The sequence below is a fragment of the Passer domesticus genome, chromosome Z, assembly GCF_036417665.1.
Source record: "Passer domesticus isolate bPasDom1 chromosome Z, bPasDom1.hap1, whole genome shotgun sequence".
NCBI classification, from domain to species: domain Eukaryota; kingdom Metazoa; phylum Chordata; class Aves; order Passeriformes; family Passeridae; genus Passer; species Passer domesticus.
Window position 1 is genome coordinate 25360866 of NC_087512.1, and position 19499 is coordinate 25380364.

The window sequence follows — 19499 nt, forward strand, 5'->3', positions numbered from 1 at the left end:
GAACAGCCCCAATTTTCTCAGTCTTTCCTCACAGGACAGATGTTTCAGCCTTCTGATAACTTTTCTGGCCTCCTCTTCTGGACCCATTTTACAGATGAGCACCCTTCTTATGCCTGGGCCCCAGAGCTGGATATGGCACTCCAGATGGGCTGTTATGTGGCTGGAGTGGAGCACCTATAACCACCACACTTGACTTGCTGATGACAGTAGTTTAGGTTTGAATTCACATTAACTAAGAGAGTTTCACAGATCTAACTTGCAACAGTTTGCAAATTAGTTCATGGATTGTACTTTTAAAGGGTGCTAAACTTAAAATAATATGTAACAAAAGAGCATGCAAGAAAAAGTAATATTGTTATAATTTCTAAATACAAATTTATCTAACACTTTATGAGGCACAATCCTTTAGTAATTCGGGTATAACCATTTACCAAACAGTTTTTGTTGTTTTGGAAAAACTGAAGCTGGGAAAAAAACCCTGCAAAACCTATAACAGCACTTAAGGCTTCCTGGTCATTACTTTTCTCTCACACATATGACTATCTGCAACAGTTCAAAAACAGCACGTGGCTGCTCCTAGCAGGCAGACCCTTTAATAAGGCATTTGGAACAGACATATCAAAGGACTTTTTACACTGAAGGCAAAGAAAGGAACAGAGGCTTTTATTTCCCAGGGCCAATCCCCCTCAATTTCCTGCCACCAGAGACTTTTTCCCATGGAAAGCAAGACGTGAGCAATAAGGAGGAGGGCTCTTTTGGCACCCCAACAGGGAAGCTCAATGAACAAGACATAACAGACTATGGAGAGAACAAAATCCTCTTATGGTGATAGAACAGAATTTGTAAAGTCAGGGTTGGGTGAGGGGGTGGGGGGGAAAGAAAGAGACACAGGAGTACATACTATAAAATGCTGGGATAAAAGTTTTCCATGAGAGTGTTTGAATTAAACATTAGCTAAAGCACATTTTGCAGTCTCAGCTGTCTGCTGTCCGAACCACACAGTAAGCGAGGCAAGGCAGCGTTTCAGTCCACTGGCAAGAAGTTCTGCAAATTCTGTATATGCCCCCTTACATCTTCCTGCCTCCTCCTCCTCCAAAGCTCATATGCCTTATCCACTATTAGTACAGTCAAAAGTACTCAACAGAGCCATTCTATAACAAAACAAAAACCAGGGAGCCTTTCTTGCACAAAAACTTCTGACTGACTGTTTGCTGGTCATAGCCAGTCCCAGTGATAGCTGAGTCCAGTACCACAGGCTCTAAGCAGCATCCCATTTATGTCTCCCTGTAGTGTGAGGACCTTAGGCACTTGTCATCACAATTCAGTGCTGTAGCTTCAAGAAGAAGCTAGCTGCATTTTAGATGGTCACAGTGACTTAAAACCTTATGTAATGAGAGAATATATAACTAGTTTGAAAGAGGTCAATAAATTAATCTTTTGTGCCTTCCTTTTATGCCTAGTAAAATTCATACTCTCAGGTACCTAGCACCTCATAAGTACCTGCCTTGAGCAGTTCAACTCCATGGTTGCTCCTAGTTTGGCAATTCATGTGCTGCACCAGCCAAGCCCCGTACATGGAGCAGGTTGAGCTGGCAATGCTCTGAGACAGGCTCACTGCTCCCCAAGCTGTCGTCATTGCAACAGAACAGGAGCTCAGAGCACTGCCAGGAAGCTGCAAAATACAGGGGAAAATTCATGTAGCGATATCAGAAAAACAATTCTCAAAGCTACAAGCAGATGGAGTTCCCCCTGAGCCTCCATTCCCGTATCAACTTGCAGGTATCCAATGTAATGATTTATTAAATATGCAGAAGAAAGTGTGTCAACTATAACAATGTGAACAGAGATAATTCAGCAGGCTACTAAGAAAAAATGGCTTTATAGCATCAAACACTATTACAAGTGTTCTGTTATTAAGATATTTTGTACCTACAGGTCTATTGTTATGCTGGAAGTTGTTTATCTTTGGATGAAAAAATTTAAGGCTCTGATTAAAACAGCTTTCTATAGATTTCTTCTATCAAAAAGTACAATTGCAAGCAACTAGCATGTGTCTCACAGCAATGAGAGCAGATGGCCTGAACATTTTTCCGTGTCTCCAGTTAGGGGCATTCAGTCCATTCCCTGAAGGTCACTCAAAGGAAGGTCTCTAGACAAAGGCAGACGCTGCAAGCACTAAAAAACCCATGACAGCTGTGAACTTGGAGGGCAGATTCACATGAGAGAGTAGACTAATACACTTAATTAAAGAGTGGGGTTCTTCAATATGCAACTATTCAAATGTTTCCAATATTGAACTACTCTCTCCCTTAAAAATGGCTGTATCTCTCCTAATCTAGTTATTTCATTGTCAAAGCACACAGGCTTGTATTTTCAAACAAAAATATAAATGCATCTTCTGGCCAGCAGATAGATATTATCCACTCTCACAAATTGTGTGTTACACGGGATCTCCAGGGCCGCTGTTCTGGAATACGTCTAACTGCCAGACACTGCACAAACAGGGAAAGCAAACACACACCATTAGCATGGGAGTGTTGAACACAGATATCCAGTAAAAGACATCCTGATATAAAATTAAAAATGTTTGCTAAACCAGTCTTTCCCAGAGCTTTCCCAGAGAGCCTGCATTTACTTTCCCAACTCCTGCTCTTCCTCCCATTTCCTTGATAAAGGTGTTATTTCAGTCATATATATCTGCTACCACAAGGCCAGCCACAGCCATTTACAGATACTGAGTGCTATTGCAATACATGGACCTTGGGACTATCATACCAGGGGACAGTGATGCAACAGCAACCACATTCCATGCTCCTGAACTCAAGTGTCAAAACCACTTTATTTCAGCCAGACACTAGCAAAAGTCTGTAGGGCTCCTCAAACATTTCTCAAGATACTTCAATCCCCACAAAATTTAGAAAAAAGTCTCATTTAACCACAGACACAAGTTGGCTTTGGCATTGAGCAAATGACTACATGCGCTGCCAGGAAGTTTAACATTCAACTTTCTGCTTACAGTTACACATCCTGTACTCTGCTTTTAAACTTCCAGCTTTCTACAGTATCATCACATGAGACTTCAGTAGAGGTAAATGTTAAAAGACATTGAGTAGTTCTGACATTACCTTACTCTATGATACTAGAGCATTGACATCGCTTTTCTAGTGTGGTAATTTAACCCTGTGCAGGAAAAAAAGTTTCATTTTATCTTAACTTCATTATAATTGTTCAGTATGTTTGGAAGAACAAGGAGATAAAGTAATGGAACTGAAGGAAGCAGAAGAAAACCCAACTATTTTAATTTAGCTGCGAGTGTTGTCATCTGTGATTACAAACATGGAATGCAATGTATCAGCTTGTTGCTCAACCGCTTCCACCAAAATTTAACTGCTGGTCTCACTGTCTACAGCATACTTGGTGTAATTGCTTAATAAAACTGTAATTGTTTATCTTTGCATACTTTGCTAGCTGGTCAGTTCAAGGCACAACAGGTTTTCCCAAGACTGAGGTGCTCACAAAACACCATTAAAACTTTAGCTCCTTTCTGACCTTAAACTTTTAGGTCAGCTTAGACAATTGACCTTAGCCTTCTTAATTCACTTTTTTTTTTAACACTCAATCATACTCACTATTTACTAATAAACCCTCAGTCTGAGTTCCCAAAAAAGTCACAAGTCTAAGGAAGCACTCACACTGATGGACCCTGAGGAGGCAGTGAACACCAATTACAACCTATTTCTTTCACTCACAGGCCGTACTATCTCCACATACATCAGCACGGCCAAACTTCAAGGCAGCTTTCAGAAGCTTTCCTTCTCCAGAGATTAGTTCATAAGAAAATGAATAAAGAATCAAGGGTTCTTTTACCACCTTTATCCATTTGCTGTTTTCTTAAATAAAGAACTTGCAATTTGAATTCTATGTATTTTGACACATTTACCTTTTGCTTTGCTCATTTCACTGGAATTACTTTAACCTGCTTGCATTTTATTAGTAATATACATAAAAATCCTAAATAAAAGAGCCAAAATTTCACCATATGGATTCCATTTCTTTACATTTTACCTACTGTGACCTCAATTCAACTTAACACAAGCAGACTGTAAACAAAATAATGAGAAAGACAGTTTAATCTTGCCAGGCTAGTAAAATGCACTATGCAGCTATGAAAGACAGAAAAATGCTAGTGTCTGTAATGTGCCTCAGTGCGAACCCTGTAATTCGACTTAGTCAGAAGACAAATGCTAGTCTTTTGTCTAAAAATGCCATCAAATTTACTTCTACTATTAGGCAGTTTAATTTTTCTCTGAAGAGAACTGCACGTATATCAATAAGTCAGATGTACACACACACCTACGTACAAGGACAAGTAACTTGTGGTCACTAAAATACTGTGATGATGATGCCAAAAAAACAAAAACAACTAATCCAAAAGGCATTCATCCCTATGCAAGCAGTTGGACTCAAGAGTCTCAACAAGTTAACAGGAAAGGTGACTGTGCATGCAGCCTTCTGCAGAACCCCAAAGGCAACTTTCATTGTGTGTGATCACATCACGCCACTGCCTGAGGCCACAACCGCACCCATCAACATTGGTGGCAGGGCAGAAAGCCACTACAGAAGCAGAGTGGAAGAACAGGAAAGTGGGGCTGGAGACCATCAGTAGGAGGGCAGGGCACAGACAGAACTCACTACAGTGGCGGTGGGAAATCCAAATTCAGGCTTGTCTGCCCAGCGTGTGTTCCCACACATGGCTACCTACACCTCTGTGGCACTCTTAGCTATTTGCACAGCAAAACCTCTGACCTAGCAACAGTAAGATCACCCTAATTGTGTTTTTTAAGGCACCTCAGCCAACACACAGGGCCAGAATAGAGCACAAGGCTCACTATGGCAAAGAAGGACCCTGAGGAAGGTAAGCATGTTTGACAAGAGCTACTGATGCTTCACCAAAGGCAAACTACTTCAAATGAAGAGCACAACACAAACGTTTTCTGCATTTCTGCTGTTACTATTTGATAGAAATTCAAAAGACAGATAGCCATTTAAACAGTAGCTAATTAGGATAATGCTCCGCAAATGCTGCACAGGTTTTCTGGCTAAGTCAAGACCTTGTTCAATTTCTGTTTCAGTCTTGAAAATGCAAAAAAAACCCCAAAACTATCTGCATTACAACTTGAGGCCAGAACAGTTACACTTGTAGCAAACCTCTTCTACCCAGGGGCTGCTTAGGGAAGGCTACATTCGAATGCTACAATTGAATGCAAGAAAAGAGGAAGACAAGAACAGGAACAGGGGAAGTGAAAGAGAGGGGAAGGGGTGAACGACTCACACCTCCTGAAAGGAGCCTGGGAGGAAAGAGTTACCCAATGGATTCAATATTCAGATCATTGGACAGCTGAAACCAAAAAGCTTCCTATCACCAAACTCTCAGTACAGTAACCAACTGAAAGAAATGTGGTAATGTGTAGCTTAAAGAACAGAAAAAAAGGATGACAGGCAGGAATTCTGGAATAAAAGAGAATCTGCAGAGCAAGCTGTGTCTGGGTCACTAAGTAACTCGTACTGTAGAGCTTTAGGAGTCTTGATCTGAGCCATGAGACTCCAGAGGACCGAAACACCTGTCTAGGAAAAGCCATAGAGCAAGAGCACCACTTAATCACTGAGTAAATTGGAAATCACCATGAAAAAGACTGCAGTGTAGAAACCTCAGCCTTGACATCTGGTCTTTATTCTTCTTTTGCCAATTCATCATCTTCTGGTTCTTTCACAGCCAGTCTTTTGCAGGGTCCTTCTACCAAGGTCTGAATAAGCCATCTGTTCACTTTTTCCACATTCTGAAAGGAGGTTCAGAAAACACCTGAAACTTTGCAGTGCATTTTTCCTTCAAGATACAAATATAAGCATGTGAACATATCATGAGGTTAAACTGCAAGAGCCTCTGCCTCTGCCTGCCTGGGTTTTAATTCCTAAATAATTATTACGGTCACAGTATCTTTAAAGTTTGTAATTCTAAATTCTTCGGCTTAAAGGCACAATGGATTTTTAAAATTTTTTTGTTTAATCTTAGTGGGGAGAGAAAAAACTTACGCATTCAGGATAATAGAACTGAAAATTCAGTTTGCAGCTACAGACACAGACAATGAGATTGAATGGCTTACATACAAAAATTGCTTCAAATTCACAAGAACGTAAAGAAATGCTGTATGTTGCATAATACTGATATGTAGATATGGTAAGTTCAGGTGATGAGCAGGACCCTTGGGCACTCAGAGGCAGAGAAGAACAGAGTCATGACAATTCCCCTCTTCTCTCCAGCACTCCTGGCTCCCCTGAGAAGGCAGCTGAGCTGCTTGTTGAACAAATCCAAAACTCCTGTGCATTCAGTAGCTGCTTCTACAGCTGATATGGCCCAGCACAAGCAGGAGCCACAAAATGAAGAGTGGAGGCACAACATCAGGCTCACAAGTTACAATCTTACTCCAAAACCTCTTGGCTTTGTTGACTGTGCTGGTCCACACAGGGGCAGAAAGACACACTTTCTTTGCTCCTGCTCCAGGGTGAGATGATAAATTCTTGCAGGAAGAGGGCAAATGCAGTGTGCCTGTGCAGGTGCTCAGCTCAGGGGCAGTGCCAGGCCAGCAATGACCTCAGTTATCACTTGAGGCCTGCTTGGCTGCTTTCACTACGCAATAAGCAAGTGTTTGCAAAAGCGTTGGAGCTGATACTGCTAGCTCCAGGGTAACCTCCTCCCAGTACTCCCTGGTAGGTCACTTCAGGAGCACAGTGCACAGGCAGGCATTGCTTGCAGGGCACTTGCCCACAGGGCTTCTGGACACTCTGACCCTTATTTCTCATTCGCACACATACCCAGTAATATGAATTACTTTCTCCTTCATCATCAGGAGTTAGAACCCTAAGTGAGAACAAAATCACAAAGTATTGGAGCCTTGAATAACAGACCTTTGAGCAAGGTTTGAAAAGAACAGATAAATCTTGACCTTTTAAGTCAGTACATCCAGTACATATTTACTGAAACTTGAAGCTGTTCTGAGTGACAATGACATATCTACCATTGCATATATCACTGCAAAATCAGATAGAGAGTGAGCTAGATGTTGCTCCTAACTTATCAATAAACCAAGTACCTTCATTTCCAGGACAAGTCTTTGACATCTGCACCCAAAAGATACACTTTTACATAAACCATACACTCAAGTTTTTAAGTATTAGTATTTGTTCTACTAAATTTCCTCTAACCTGAGAGAAACTTTGTCCACAGCATCTTGAATAACTAAATTTTTCACGTTATTTGCTTATGTCTACTTTATAACCCAAAATAATTTGGGTTAACGGAGCAAGTACTGACCCGAAGACAACCTTCTCGTTACCTTGAGCACATTTTCTCTAATGAGAGTATCACAGTGACAATGCTAAATATCAATTGCATAAAAAATATCAGTAGCATATCAGAAGCATTATGTAAACACCCCAAAAACAAGTATTTTGCTTGAAACAGCACCAAAATTAAGACCACCAAAATAAAGGAAGCATAACTAGCATTCATTCCCTGTTACGGCAACAGCAGTACCAGCAACACACAAACTTAAGAACAAACTAAGTCATGTGTTTGCAATTTTTGAAGTCTCTATCCAAAAAAGAAATTTGGGTGCTTGTGCCGTGCATAAGGACTAGGCACAGAATTTTATTATGTTTTATAACATTATAGCTTTATAATATATATAATATATAACATTATAATCTCTTTATAATATATAACATTATAGTTTTTATAGCTGCAGTTTTTTTCCTCTCTTGAAGCACTTCTTCACAAAAATCAAGACTTTTGCTCAGCCTGTAAACAGGTCTTCTTCCAAGTTCTGTGCTGGTTTCCAACTCACTCTATGGACAGCTTCCTTAAAAGGAGGCATTTATTGCTGCTAGAGAGAGTGGAGCAGTGTAAAAATAGACTTCACCTCCAGTACCTTACGCAGGTGAGTTTCTACCATTCCTATTCTATATGGTAACTATTTCTGTACAGACCCACTGTCAGAACAAGCCTTGTTTATCACAAGTATTCCTCCTCTTCCCACACTAAAGGCTGTGAAGTGTGAGCACACGCAAAATACCTTCTACCTAATTTGTAACAGTTTTCATACAAAGGGGCAACTTTCAATATGGAAGTCTACACTTTATAACTTGAGGAAATTATATTAAAAAACTTGATCATGTGTAAATTAGCATCTGAAATGTGCCTGAGAAGCTACTGGAGACAACACTTCTACTACTGCTATAGGAACTGAAAATTCTTAACTGCTCATTTTTTTGTCCTTTTTGGGAGTCAAGGCCTGTCAATGGGCAGCATTTGTAGCCTGGACAGAAGCAGCCTACCAGTCAGCAGCTTCCTGACAGTTTCAGGAAAAAGAATACAAATGAACATTACAGAAATCCACCTCTGTTTTTATCAGAAACTGCAAACATTTATGAAGCTACTTAATTTTGTTTAAGTGTGGCAACAACATAACAAAACAAAACTCCCCCTTACACCTCTTCCCTCACCCCCCTTCCCCCCCAAAAAAGAGGAAATACTGTGTTATTGCCATGGTTCAGTGTTATAGGAAACACCAGCCCTTGTTTTGCCTGTTACTAACCACAGTACTAAGAAAGTTGATTCATTTTGTTCTAGGACAGCTCGTATCTGTGTAATCTTCAGCAAAACCATGTGGTCTTACTTCTCATTTTCTGTGTGTAGATATAAGTTGGAGCACAAGGGGCTGGTTTTACAAGTGATAAAAAGTTGTGTATTTTCTGGATTGTTCTAACCCATTTGTTAAACATCATATCATAGTCAGAGGTGATATAAATTAGCAGGCAGTTCACATCCAGTCCTTGAAGGTCAGTTGTCTACCCACCTTCAATAATCAGCTGCCACACAGCTTTGAATGCCAAGCCAAGGCTGGTTCTTCTCCCAGCATCCACTAAATCACAGTGAAGAAATCACAGTGAAGACCACTCTGCTGTGGTCTGAAAAGCAGTATTCAAAACAACTTCTCATTTCAGATGTAGTGAAATCGTGTTTACTGTGTGCCTCATTGTCAAACAGCTGACATTTTTCCTTGGTTAAAGCTTTGCCCCAGATCTCTCTAAGCATAATCCCTGCTCTACCCTCCTTCATGTTCCTTTTCAGTTACACCCAACTTACTCATGCTGATATTTATTCTGCTACACTGTATTGAAAATATATGAAATTCTAAAACTGTTTACCACTTAACAGAGACCATCCAGTCAGTTGTAGCTTGGGTAAATCAGTTGGTCTTGAAAAAACAAAATCACAGAAATAAGCGGCATACAGCACAAGTTACATCTCATCCCCATAGTTTTGAGGAACCGCAAGTCAAGAGTAATTTTATCAGCCTCAAAAAAGAGGTTGAAAAAGCATCTTGAATCTCACTTTGTGTACAAAAAGCATTTATTTTTCTTTCTTGGTTGGGTAGTCTAGAACTCAGTTTCCTCAAATTTTCTTAGCACTGTAGCATTGCCTGGCAAACACTGCCATGCTTTTACTGACATGAATTTGTGAAATAACACCACTAAAGACAAGATTACCTTAAAAATATTTCTGCAATTCAAAACTCCCTGGGCAACAGAGAGCTGAGAGCAGCCCCAGCCATTTCAGGCAGACAGGGCACAAGGCTGTCACCAGCACCACAGCAGAGGCAGCTGGGGACACCAGGGCGACGCACGTGACACTCCTTCCTGTGTGCCCCAGTCCACCTTTGAGTTCTGCTTGCACGTTTTCCTGCCCCACTGCGTGCACACTTTCCAGATCTCTATGTGCAGCAGTAGTACAACTTTAGCTTGATGTGCCATTCTTCCAGGAGCTGGTGCTCATCTCTACTCAAGCTATTCCATCATGCTGGCAGACCTGCCTGCAGGCTCATGCTGCAAACCAGACTGGGGACCTAATCCAGCCAAAAATAATTCCACAGGAGGAGTCAAGGTCACTTCTTCTACCAGCAGAGTTGACTGAAAGTACACTCAAAACCACAGTTTCAGGGTGTGGTTCCAGAGCACTTTTAACACCTCTAAACTCTGTCTGCCCACAATCCCACCTGGCCAGAAAGTCCCCCTGCCTTGGTTGGCAAGTGAAGCTGTGAGACCTGCAGTCACCCTCTGCACAGACCAGAGGTGACTGCAAATCCAGCAATGCAAATCAGCTCTGCTAGGAGAGATTAGCTTCCTGACAGATTGGGTATTTGTGCTGGTAAGAGGTGAAGCTGTCTTCAGCAGCATGACAGAGCAGCTGAAGACAAGTTCACGCTGCTGAAACCTCACCAGCTGCAGCAGTCTGCAGCAAAGCAGGCAAGGGAATACCAGTGCAAATAGCACCAGTTAAAAACAACATCTTATCAATGATGTTGACCCTAGACACAGGAGCATATTCTCAAAAAATCTGTGTCCTTGATTAGTTCAAGGGTTTTTTGCCTTGTTTCTAATACTTCGGCAGGAGTATTAGGCACAGGTAGCCCCCAGCACTCAGGTATGATTCCTCAAAACATCTTTGAAACAACGCCCTTAAAACACAAGTGAACCATTTACTGGCTTATAATTCGACCCTACAACCTTGTGGAAAAAAAGCTGCCTTAATGAAGCACACTTCTGTACAGATTTTGGGCATTTCCCATTCCAGCTGCCTCTGGATTAATCGGTGCTCTCTTCCCATTAAAGGAGAGTCCAATCCCACAAATATAATCAGTTTATGTAGCAGTTTTATAAATCAAGCACAAATGCAGGAGGTTATTATTCATTTCAGAGGGAACAGACAATAGAGGATTGATAGCATGCATGACTACAGATTCCTCTACATACTTTGCAGCCTGGTAAGAGTTGCTTTAAATACCTTGCTAGATGCCACAAAAGCTTTTACTGCACTTTCAAAGAAGCAGGTCAGAGTCCACAAGAGAGGACTGGCAGAGACCACATCCTTCATCAGTCACTTTAGCATAAGCCACGGACTGCTTAGCCTTACACACGAAGGCCAAGATAAGCATCTGAGATGAGGACAGTAGTTTCTAACAGCTTTGGAGCCTGGCTGGCAGACAGGACAGGACCACACCTGGAGGCAGAAAGTCTTTATGGGCTGGCAGCAGTTTGCCAGCTGCTGTGTCAGAGCTCTGAAGTGCTCCTTCAATCTGATTCCAGAAGAATTTCTATCTAGATGACCTCAGCTTGGGCAATAAGTGATAACAAAGAATTGACATAATCCCTCTGGATAAATATTTCTTGCTAGTGCATATTCATTTGAGCAAAACAGTAATTTCAGCACTGAAATCAGCCACCAGCACAGGTTCTTAATGGCTGTTTATTTGCTTACACATTTCAAAAGGTATTTAGAAGCTGAGTGTTTCACTGTGCAGAGTTTACAGGACAACCATCTGGTTTAGTACCCCATTACCTCCCTCCCTCTCCTGCCACCTTACCAAGGCTGTTGGCCACCAGAGAACACACTGAAGGCCCACCTGCCCCTCACCACCACGGGCAGGGCACTCTTGGCCTGCGCCACAGCAACTGGCAAAACTCAGCTGGAGTAGTGCCAGGGCAACATGTTGGTCCCCAGCACAACCCCATCCTTGTCGTTGTCAGATACTCAGCAGCCACTTCTGCCAGCAGTGAAAATAAGGCAGTATATGTTCAGCAAACTTCTTCAAAGCCCAGCTGGCACCACTCTGAAGGGAAGGTTGCTGTTTTCTGGAGGTGAACCTAAGTGCCAAGGTGCAGGAAGTGCTGACCCATGAATGAGCTGTGCAGGACACAGCCCTCGTACCACCCTGTCTTATCAGGATCAGCAAATGAGGCGTGTACAGCAGGCATCCCTCCCCAGGATGGGGGCACCTGGCCCCTGCCCCCCCAGTCATGGTCCCCAGGCCAGGGTGGGCACATCTCCTCCCCTGTCCAGCACCTGCACTTGCATTCCACAACATGCAGTAGTTCAAGGATACCTGTTCCAGAAAAACAACGTAACAGCCTGAACAAGTGAAGCAAACAGAGCAGGTTAATCATTTCCTGCAAGGAGCAAGCACAGGAGAGCACACTTGCTTATCATTGCACTGAAATACGACCCACCAGTCCTGCCTGTCACTGACAGGTTGGTTTTTTCCTTCCTTACATGTAGGGTTATTCCTAGTAGAACATAGTCAGCTTGAACCAGCAACAGTATCGAGCAAACTTTGAGCTAGAAAAATCATGTAACAAACCCCACCTGACGGAAGAGGTGAGCTAAAAATCTGCATGCTTCCTATTCCCTGCCTCCAGTATCGGACTTGAAGTAGCATGCTCACATGTGCTATAAATCCTGCTTCCAGTGCAATATTAATATTTCCTGTTTCAACAGCATTAAAGTGGCTTTAAGCATGCTCTAACATAGCTCTGTCCTTTCTTTACCAGCAGACTCCAGGGGAGATGAACCTGCTTTGTACAAAAAGCACACAGAGAACCACTCCTACCAAGTGAATTATGTGCACTTGGTTAAACAAAGCAGTTAAACTTTTTGAGTTCTCATTCAGCAGTTTAATTATTAGCAACCTACAAAAAGAGTGGAAGAGATAAACAGTGTATTCGGTTGCCAAATAACGTCCATCAATAAAAAAGAGAAGTGTTCTCATAAGTCACAAGCACTACAAGAAAGCATACACCCAAAAGAATATATATGCATAGGACACAGCAAAACTTTTTTTAAGTTTCAAAAAACTTTTTAAAAAAACAAAATCCCATCTGTTTTCACTTAGGAAAAGCCTATGGAACTTTTACCAAAAGACATTTCCCCCTTTTTAGACTGAAAAAGAGTCATTTGTTTCACTGTGCTTACTAGACATGCAGACAAATTTATAGTGTTTTATGTTAAAAGCTTTTCATAAAGCCACTGGTTCGCAAACTTTCACATCCTGCTGAGCAAAGAAGCTAGGTATAGTTTCATAGAGAGGCGTAGGCTGTATTTCACTTCAGGTTTGCCCTGCCTGTCTCCACAGGCAGAGCAGCACTCCCTCATGAAGCTTCATGCTGCTTATGTCTCATCTCCAAACTCCTGGTGCCAAACAGTAGCAATTCTGGGAGCCAGCACCAGAAGCACAAGCAACGCCCTTAACACTGGATACCAAAATCTGTTTCCCCCTGTTTTGACCCACCACCCATGCCTTGTGAAACTAGCTTTCTGGCCTCAGCAGCAGAGGCGAAGACTTTTGCATCTCCAACAGAAGCATCTGCTGATGTTGGAGCACCTAGCTCAGTAGACAGGGACTCAGGGCATATATTAATTCAGCTACTCTGAGCATGCTAATGCCTAAAATCCTTTTCAAATCCAGACACTACTCACACTCTGTAACTTCACTACATTCCTGGAAGTGCAGTGAAGCCATTCAGACAGTTCACAAGAACTTAAACATTTGTTTCTGCACACAGATTTCAAGGAAAACTAGCTATAAAGGAGCTGAGAATGTCAGGAAATGAACATTCTCACCATTGCCTGATTTTTTATCTTCCCATGTTCAATCTGTGAGGCACATCTGAGATTTATACTGTTTTTGTCTTCATAATCTTCCACAGCACCAACTATTTTTCTTATAAAAATGGCTCATACCTCTAGTTGTAATACAAGTCCCAATTCTCTGCAGTTTTGTGAACCTCTGCTTCCGATTGTTCTGGGATTGAGAAATAAACCAGGCAACAGCTGTAGCCAGACTGGAAACCACTATGTAAATTCAGTTGCAGTGTGCCTGTTAACACAGTTTCGGCTGGATAAGCTGGCTTCCTTGTAACTTGACGTTCTCACTTGAATTGGTACTGGAGATAAATATCTGTCTGAAGGGCTCAGCAGAGCACCAACAGAAATCTCTTCTGCATCTCTTTTAAGCTATCAACAGCAAGCAGAGTTGGAGGCACCTTTCAACAAGTGGTCCAAGGAGCAACAAAACTTTCGCCCTAATAGTGCAAGGGGAGACTTAGGAGTTTGCTCCGAGCTCTGATTCTCCCATGAACCATGCTCATCCTGAACTAGCACCAGCCCAGAAGGGGACTGTCTTGTTTGATTTCATTCATCAATTTCCTGACTTTAAATACGGAAATTATCAGCTCTAAGACTTTTTTTTCCTATATGTTTTTTGTGTTACTATATCAGCAAAGCTTGTAATGTACAACTTCTTTCAAGTTCAGGATAAGTCTTTCCAGTGAATTGCTACTCATAATCATGCAGCAGTTTATATAGTACCTGGCAGAAAGTTATGACAGTAAAATGCTAGCATTCTTCAGAGCAATACACAAACTCTGCCAGGAGCTTGAAGCCAAAGTCAAAAGTCCAGGCAAGGGGTCTTAGAAATTTGATAGCCTAACTTGGACAACTTATTAACTCCTTCGGAAATCCAGCATAGATGTGATGTTCTCAAAAAAGGGAACTCTTTGTCAAGTAACCCAAAGTGAAGTTTTAGTTATGCAGGGAACTTACAACTTATGATGAGCTTTTATAAAAGCTCAGATAATGCTAATGTTAGTTTTCTAGTTAGGGAGCCTTTTTTTTTTCCTTTTTCTTTTTTTTTTTCTTTTTTTGTTTGTTTCATTCTGGGGTTTTTTTGTTGTTTTTTTTTAAGGTGCTGTGTCTCTTCGCTTCTCAAAATGGCAGCCAAATGCAATGCAGATAAAACATATGTATTTCTCTGAACAGGGTAAAAAACCCAAACGTGCACCTCTACTTGTCACTACAGACAAGGCTATGACTTGTTCTTTAACGTATGGAGGTGTCCATGGAGTTTTTTGGTGTATTTTTTTAAATATTGTCATCAGTCTGGCATACTTCAAGAGCCTTTGCCTAGTCTCTTGAAAGGAAAGCCATTTCAAAGGTTCCTGCAGCAAAAATTGTACTGCAGAAAGAAGTGGATGCAGTGTGGCACAGCAGCCACAGCTTCTCATTCAGGGAAGGACAGAATAACTACTGGATCCCGAGCAAGCAGATGTTATTGGTCAGAGGGGAGGCACCATTAGAAAAGACAAGTGTACTCTCATCCACTCTTGTACCTGGGGCAGAGAGACCTGACACCAAGAGCAGCTACAACTCAGCACATGAACGTCCCCATGGTAACTAGAACAAAATGCTCTCAACTACAATACAAAGCATAAGCACTGAGAGGACAGACCATACCTTCAAAACTATATTTAGTGTCCTTAACACAGTCATTCTTTCCCATAATAATTGAGGGCTACAATCCTTAAAATACTCTGAGCAGCTCTGGCAATAAGGTAACTCATCCTCAGCACCCAGGCAAGAACAAGACTCAAAGGATGAGCTCTTTGCTTTAAGTGAAAGCCTAATCTTTGCCTTTATCAGAAGTCATGACACGCTGACTTCTACCTGTCCAGACCCACATACTCTGAGACCAGCCACGCCAGAGCTACACAGGAAAGCCCTGCTGCTGGAGTCCTGATGGGCATACAACAAACATTTCTGCATCTCAGGCAAGTGGACAGTGTCCAAACTGAGGTTGCAGCACGATGCTGCCCACCTGGACACTGCCCAGCTACATGCAACGGCACAAGCAGCTGGGAGGACTGGTTTCACGAGCAAAATATTCACCTTTGCTAACACAATAGCATGGGCACTCCGACTATGCCCGTAGTAACCAGTGAAAACACACACCTTCACAAAGATGTCATCCACCTACTGGGTAAAACGAAAAATGAAACCTACAGGCAGGTTCCACAAACTGCCCCAATAGAGGGCATCAATAGGGTGAATCAGTCATTAATGAGAAATGCTCAGAAAAGCATGGCATTCTGCAAGCTGAAAATCTTACCGCCAAGTTTTTCTACTTGTCTTAGGTGGAATCTAGGTGGCCCTTAACACTGCTAAGGAGTTTTGTGTTTCTATCTAAAAGGAGATTTCAAAACCGGTTTTAAACAAAGCCACTACGATAAGAACTGGGTAGTTGCTCATTAGACAACAGAACGCCAGGGTTGTTGAGAACTTTGCAAACCATTTGTGTGTTGCCATTTTGCAATGCCTGAAGTACCAGAGGCATTTCTTGTAGGAATGGCAGAGCCGTCGGCTTGTGCTGCTCTGCCCTACAAGAGCCAGCAAAAGCACAGGCAAGATCGCAGCACGGGCGGGAGAGACCAACAGCAGGAGGAGGTAAGGTGCTTCAAGGGTTTTTCTCAAACACGCGTTTGGGAAGCAAATACACCCCCTCCGAAAAGAAATGCCTGGCGCCTGCACGGTCTCTCCCCTCATCCCAAGTACTTAAGAGTTGCAAAGGTCTAAGACAAAGTTATAAAACTAGAAAGCAAAGGTTTAATTTTATAATCCGAAATTCCCAAGTGATAATCCAAAGGTTACCAAATTACAACCTGAAACTACAGTCATAACTCAAGTTAGGAAGTTAAAACTCAAACCCATACCTGTAACACCAAGTTACAACATTAAAACCCAAAGCTCGACCTCTAATCTAAAACTCCCGAGCTGCAATGCGGAATTACAGCTATAATCCATTCACAAAGTTAAAGAACAAAACGCAGCACCGTAAAAACCTGCTCCAAACCCAGCCGGAGCCGGCTGCGGGCTAACCTAAAAGAAGCCGGAGCGCTGCGCGCTGCCGCAGTCTGCTGGGCGGGTTTTATTTTGCCTTCAACTCGCTCTTTTAAACAGAGAAAGCAGCAAGGGAGTGGGGAGGAAAAAAAAAAATAAAAAAAAACAACCCCAAACAAAACAAAAACCAACAAAAAAAACCAGAAGAGGTGCCGAAACGCCGCCCAGGACCCCACTCACAGCCGTAGCGGGGCCGCTGCAGGGACGCCAGCTCCTCATGGTGCATCCTGCCGCCGCCGGGAGGGACGGCGCCGGCCCCCGCCCGCCCTTCTTATGCGCGGGCCGGGCCGCGCTGATTTGCTGCGCCCGCGGCCGCGACCGCCCCGCGCGGGGCCGGGGCCACCCGGGCGGCTCCGGAGCGGGGCCGGGAGAGCGCGCCGGGCGGGGAGAGTGCGGGAAACAAGGACAAGGGGAGAGGGGAAGCGAGAGACCCGGGAAAAGGCAAAGCAAAACCAACAGAACAAAAAAAAAAAACCACCCCCCCAAAAAAAACCACCCAAACAAACAAACAAAAACAGAAGGCAGGAAAGCGCCGGGTCAGAAAGTAGAAAAAGAAGGAAAAGAAGGGAGAGCAAAAGAGCAAATCGAAACGTAACCAAAAAACAAAAAAACCCCCAAAAAACAACAACAACCAAAAAAAAAAACCACAAAAAAACCCACAAAAAACCAACAACAAAAAAACAAAAAAAAAAAACAAACAAAAAAAACCAACCAAACAAACCCCTCCCAAAAAAAACCAAAAAAAACCAAACCCCTCCCCCCCAAAAAAAAACCCCAAAAACCAAAAACCAACAAAATCCCAAGCCCCAAAGCAAATGAAAAAAATCAACCCAAAACCACAAAAACCAAAAAGGCCCCCAAACAACAACAACAAAACAAATTAAAACCCAAAAAAAATCAACTGAAAGGCAAGGCCCAAAGCAAAAAAAAAAAAAAAAACCAACAACAACAACAACAAAAAAAACCCAAACAAAAAACCCCCACAAAAACAAATACAACAAAAAAACTACAACAAAACAAAAAATACCCAACCCAAAAAAATACCCCCCCAAAAAAAAAAAAACAAAAAAACCAAAAAACATAACAGAACAAAACAAAACAAAATGAGTACACAAAGAGTCCTAAAATCAAAAAGCAGAAACTCTTCCCTCCCAAATGCAGGAAAGAACCCCAAACAATCCATGCAAACCCTCTGAATAAAAGGGAAACAAACTAAAAAATACGACCCCAAACCACCAAACCATTTGAATAAACCAAATTCCACAGTGTGGAAGGCAAAGGAATCTCCCCTATGGTGTTTTGGCAGGGTGGACTCTGAAGAGAGGTGAAGAACCAAGCCTAAGACTCCCTCCTGTAGCTTTGCTGTTTGAGAAAATTTTCACTCCCCACAAGCAGTGTTTCTGCCAAACCACAAAGCCATCACCATGACCTGCAGGGCACCTTTGGAGTTGGATGTACTTGTGTTGGATGTCCCATGTTGCTGCTCCTTTCTAAGGAGTTTTCTGAGGGATCCTAAGCATATTCCTCCATTTGAGACTCCTCTCCAGGGTCTCTCTGTCACAGAGAGCTTGATTTTGGACAGCTGAGCAGCAAATCCATGAATTGATTCACATTTTGGGGCCACAGGCTCCCAGGTGACTATGAAATGCACCTGAAGATGGTCAGAGACAATGGTTTCTCAAATTGCAGTCTATTATAGGGCAGGAGTATATCCTCTCGAAAGTCACTGTGCCCTACCATGAAGTTCTGTGGGAGACAGGATGAGGTAGTGTGTCTGCACAGCCACAGCCTGCCCGTGGGACAAAATGCACCTGAGCATGCTTGTATTTTAATGACATGTACCAGGTGGCTCAATGTGTGTTTGCAGGTTGTCTGGAAGATTTTAGTCATTTGTGTTTCAAAATAAAACACTGCTGGATCTGTAGATCTCCTCTGTGGCTGGGCACAGCTCACTGAGGTAGGGAAAGACACTCCTCATAGTACTTGAGGCATGGGTTACTGAAGAAGAAAAGATTGACAGGGTACGGGAGAAAAACAACACCTAAGAGGAAACACTGTTTTTTTTCTTGAGGTGCTTTTGATTTCCTCTGTTCCCTTTTCCTTCATCCCCAGAGATCAAGGAGAATAACTTACAGCAGAGGCGTGTGGTGCAAGCACCAGTAGAGCTGCAGTTTGCACTTGGCTTTCTGAATGCTTTCTTGAGTTTTAAACAAACACCCATTTGCTTCATCTCTTATATAATAAATGGGTGAACAAACCCAACATGGAAAAGAATATATTTGGTTCCACAATTCAAAGAGTTTATTGAAAATCTTGCATTTGCTTCAAATGACCGTATCTACAGCCTTTCACACTGTTACACAGCCTAAGTCAAGAATGTGCTGTAGAACACTTTCTCCATCTCTTTTATCCTTTAGTCAAAGAAAGATAATTCAAAGTTTTCTTAAAAATATATTTTCTCACTAAAATCAAGGGGCCTTTTCCCCCTGAAAAGTTTCAGTTTGGCACAACTGCATCATGCTTCAAATGACAATACTTCTCTCTGAGAAATGCGTGGCCTGGTCTGCAGGTTATGTAGATGTGGTGTGATAGCAGTAACGGAGGGCTCTCTGTCCTGAAGGAACAATCTGCTAAAGCCCCAGAGGGTCTCTGTGTGATATTGCCAGTCTCTAGTGAGTTTTCTTATTCCCTTACCTGCTGGAAAGACAAGGGTGTGTGCGGCATGGTGTCACACACACATACACCTTTGCTGAGAAAATGTTCCTCCCTGTCTCTCACCCTCTGTGCCTGCAATGTGTCCCCACCCTCCTCGTCCTCCATGGGTGTCCTTGGTCTAGGTTGGCACCAGCACTTTTGTCACCACATGGGGGCTTAG

At 42.5% G+C, this 19499-nt stretch overlaps 1 protein-coding gene across 4 annotated transcripts in view; it reads right to left on the reverse strand.

Annotated features, from left to right (window-relative positions):
• Nucleotides 1-16929, reverse strand: part of IQGAP2 (IQ motif containing GTPase activating protein 2) — a 122822-nt gene extending 105893 nt beyond the window's left edge. For 3 of the 4 annotated variants that reach the window (XM_064404644.1, XM_064404643.1, XM_064404641.1), the window contains exon 1: nt 16735-16753. Coding sequence is in view for 1 of the 4 variants with exons in the window: in XM_064404642.1 (XP_064260712.1) it covers nt 16805-16850 (46 nt within the window). In the remaining 3 variants the exon portion in view is untranslated. Of the gene's footprint in view, nt 1-16734; nt 16754-16804 lie in introns of those variants that run through there. The other variant, XM_064404642.1, reaches the window with a different exon arrangement.
• Between the last annotated feature and the right edge of the window lie 2570 nt (nt 16930-19499).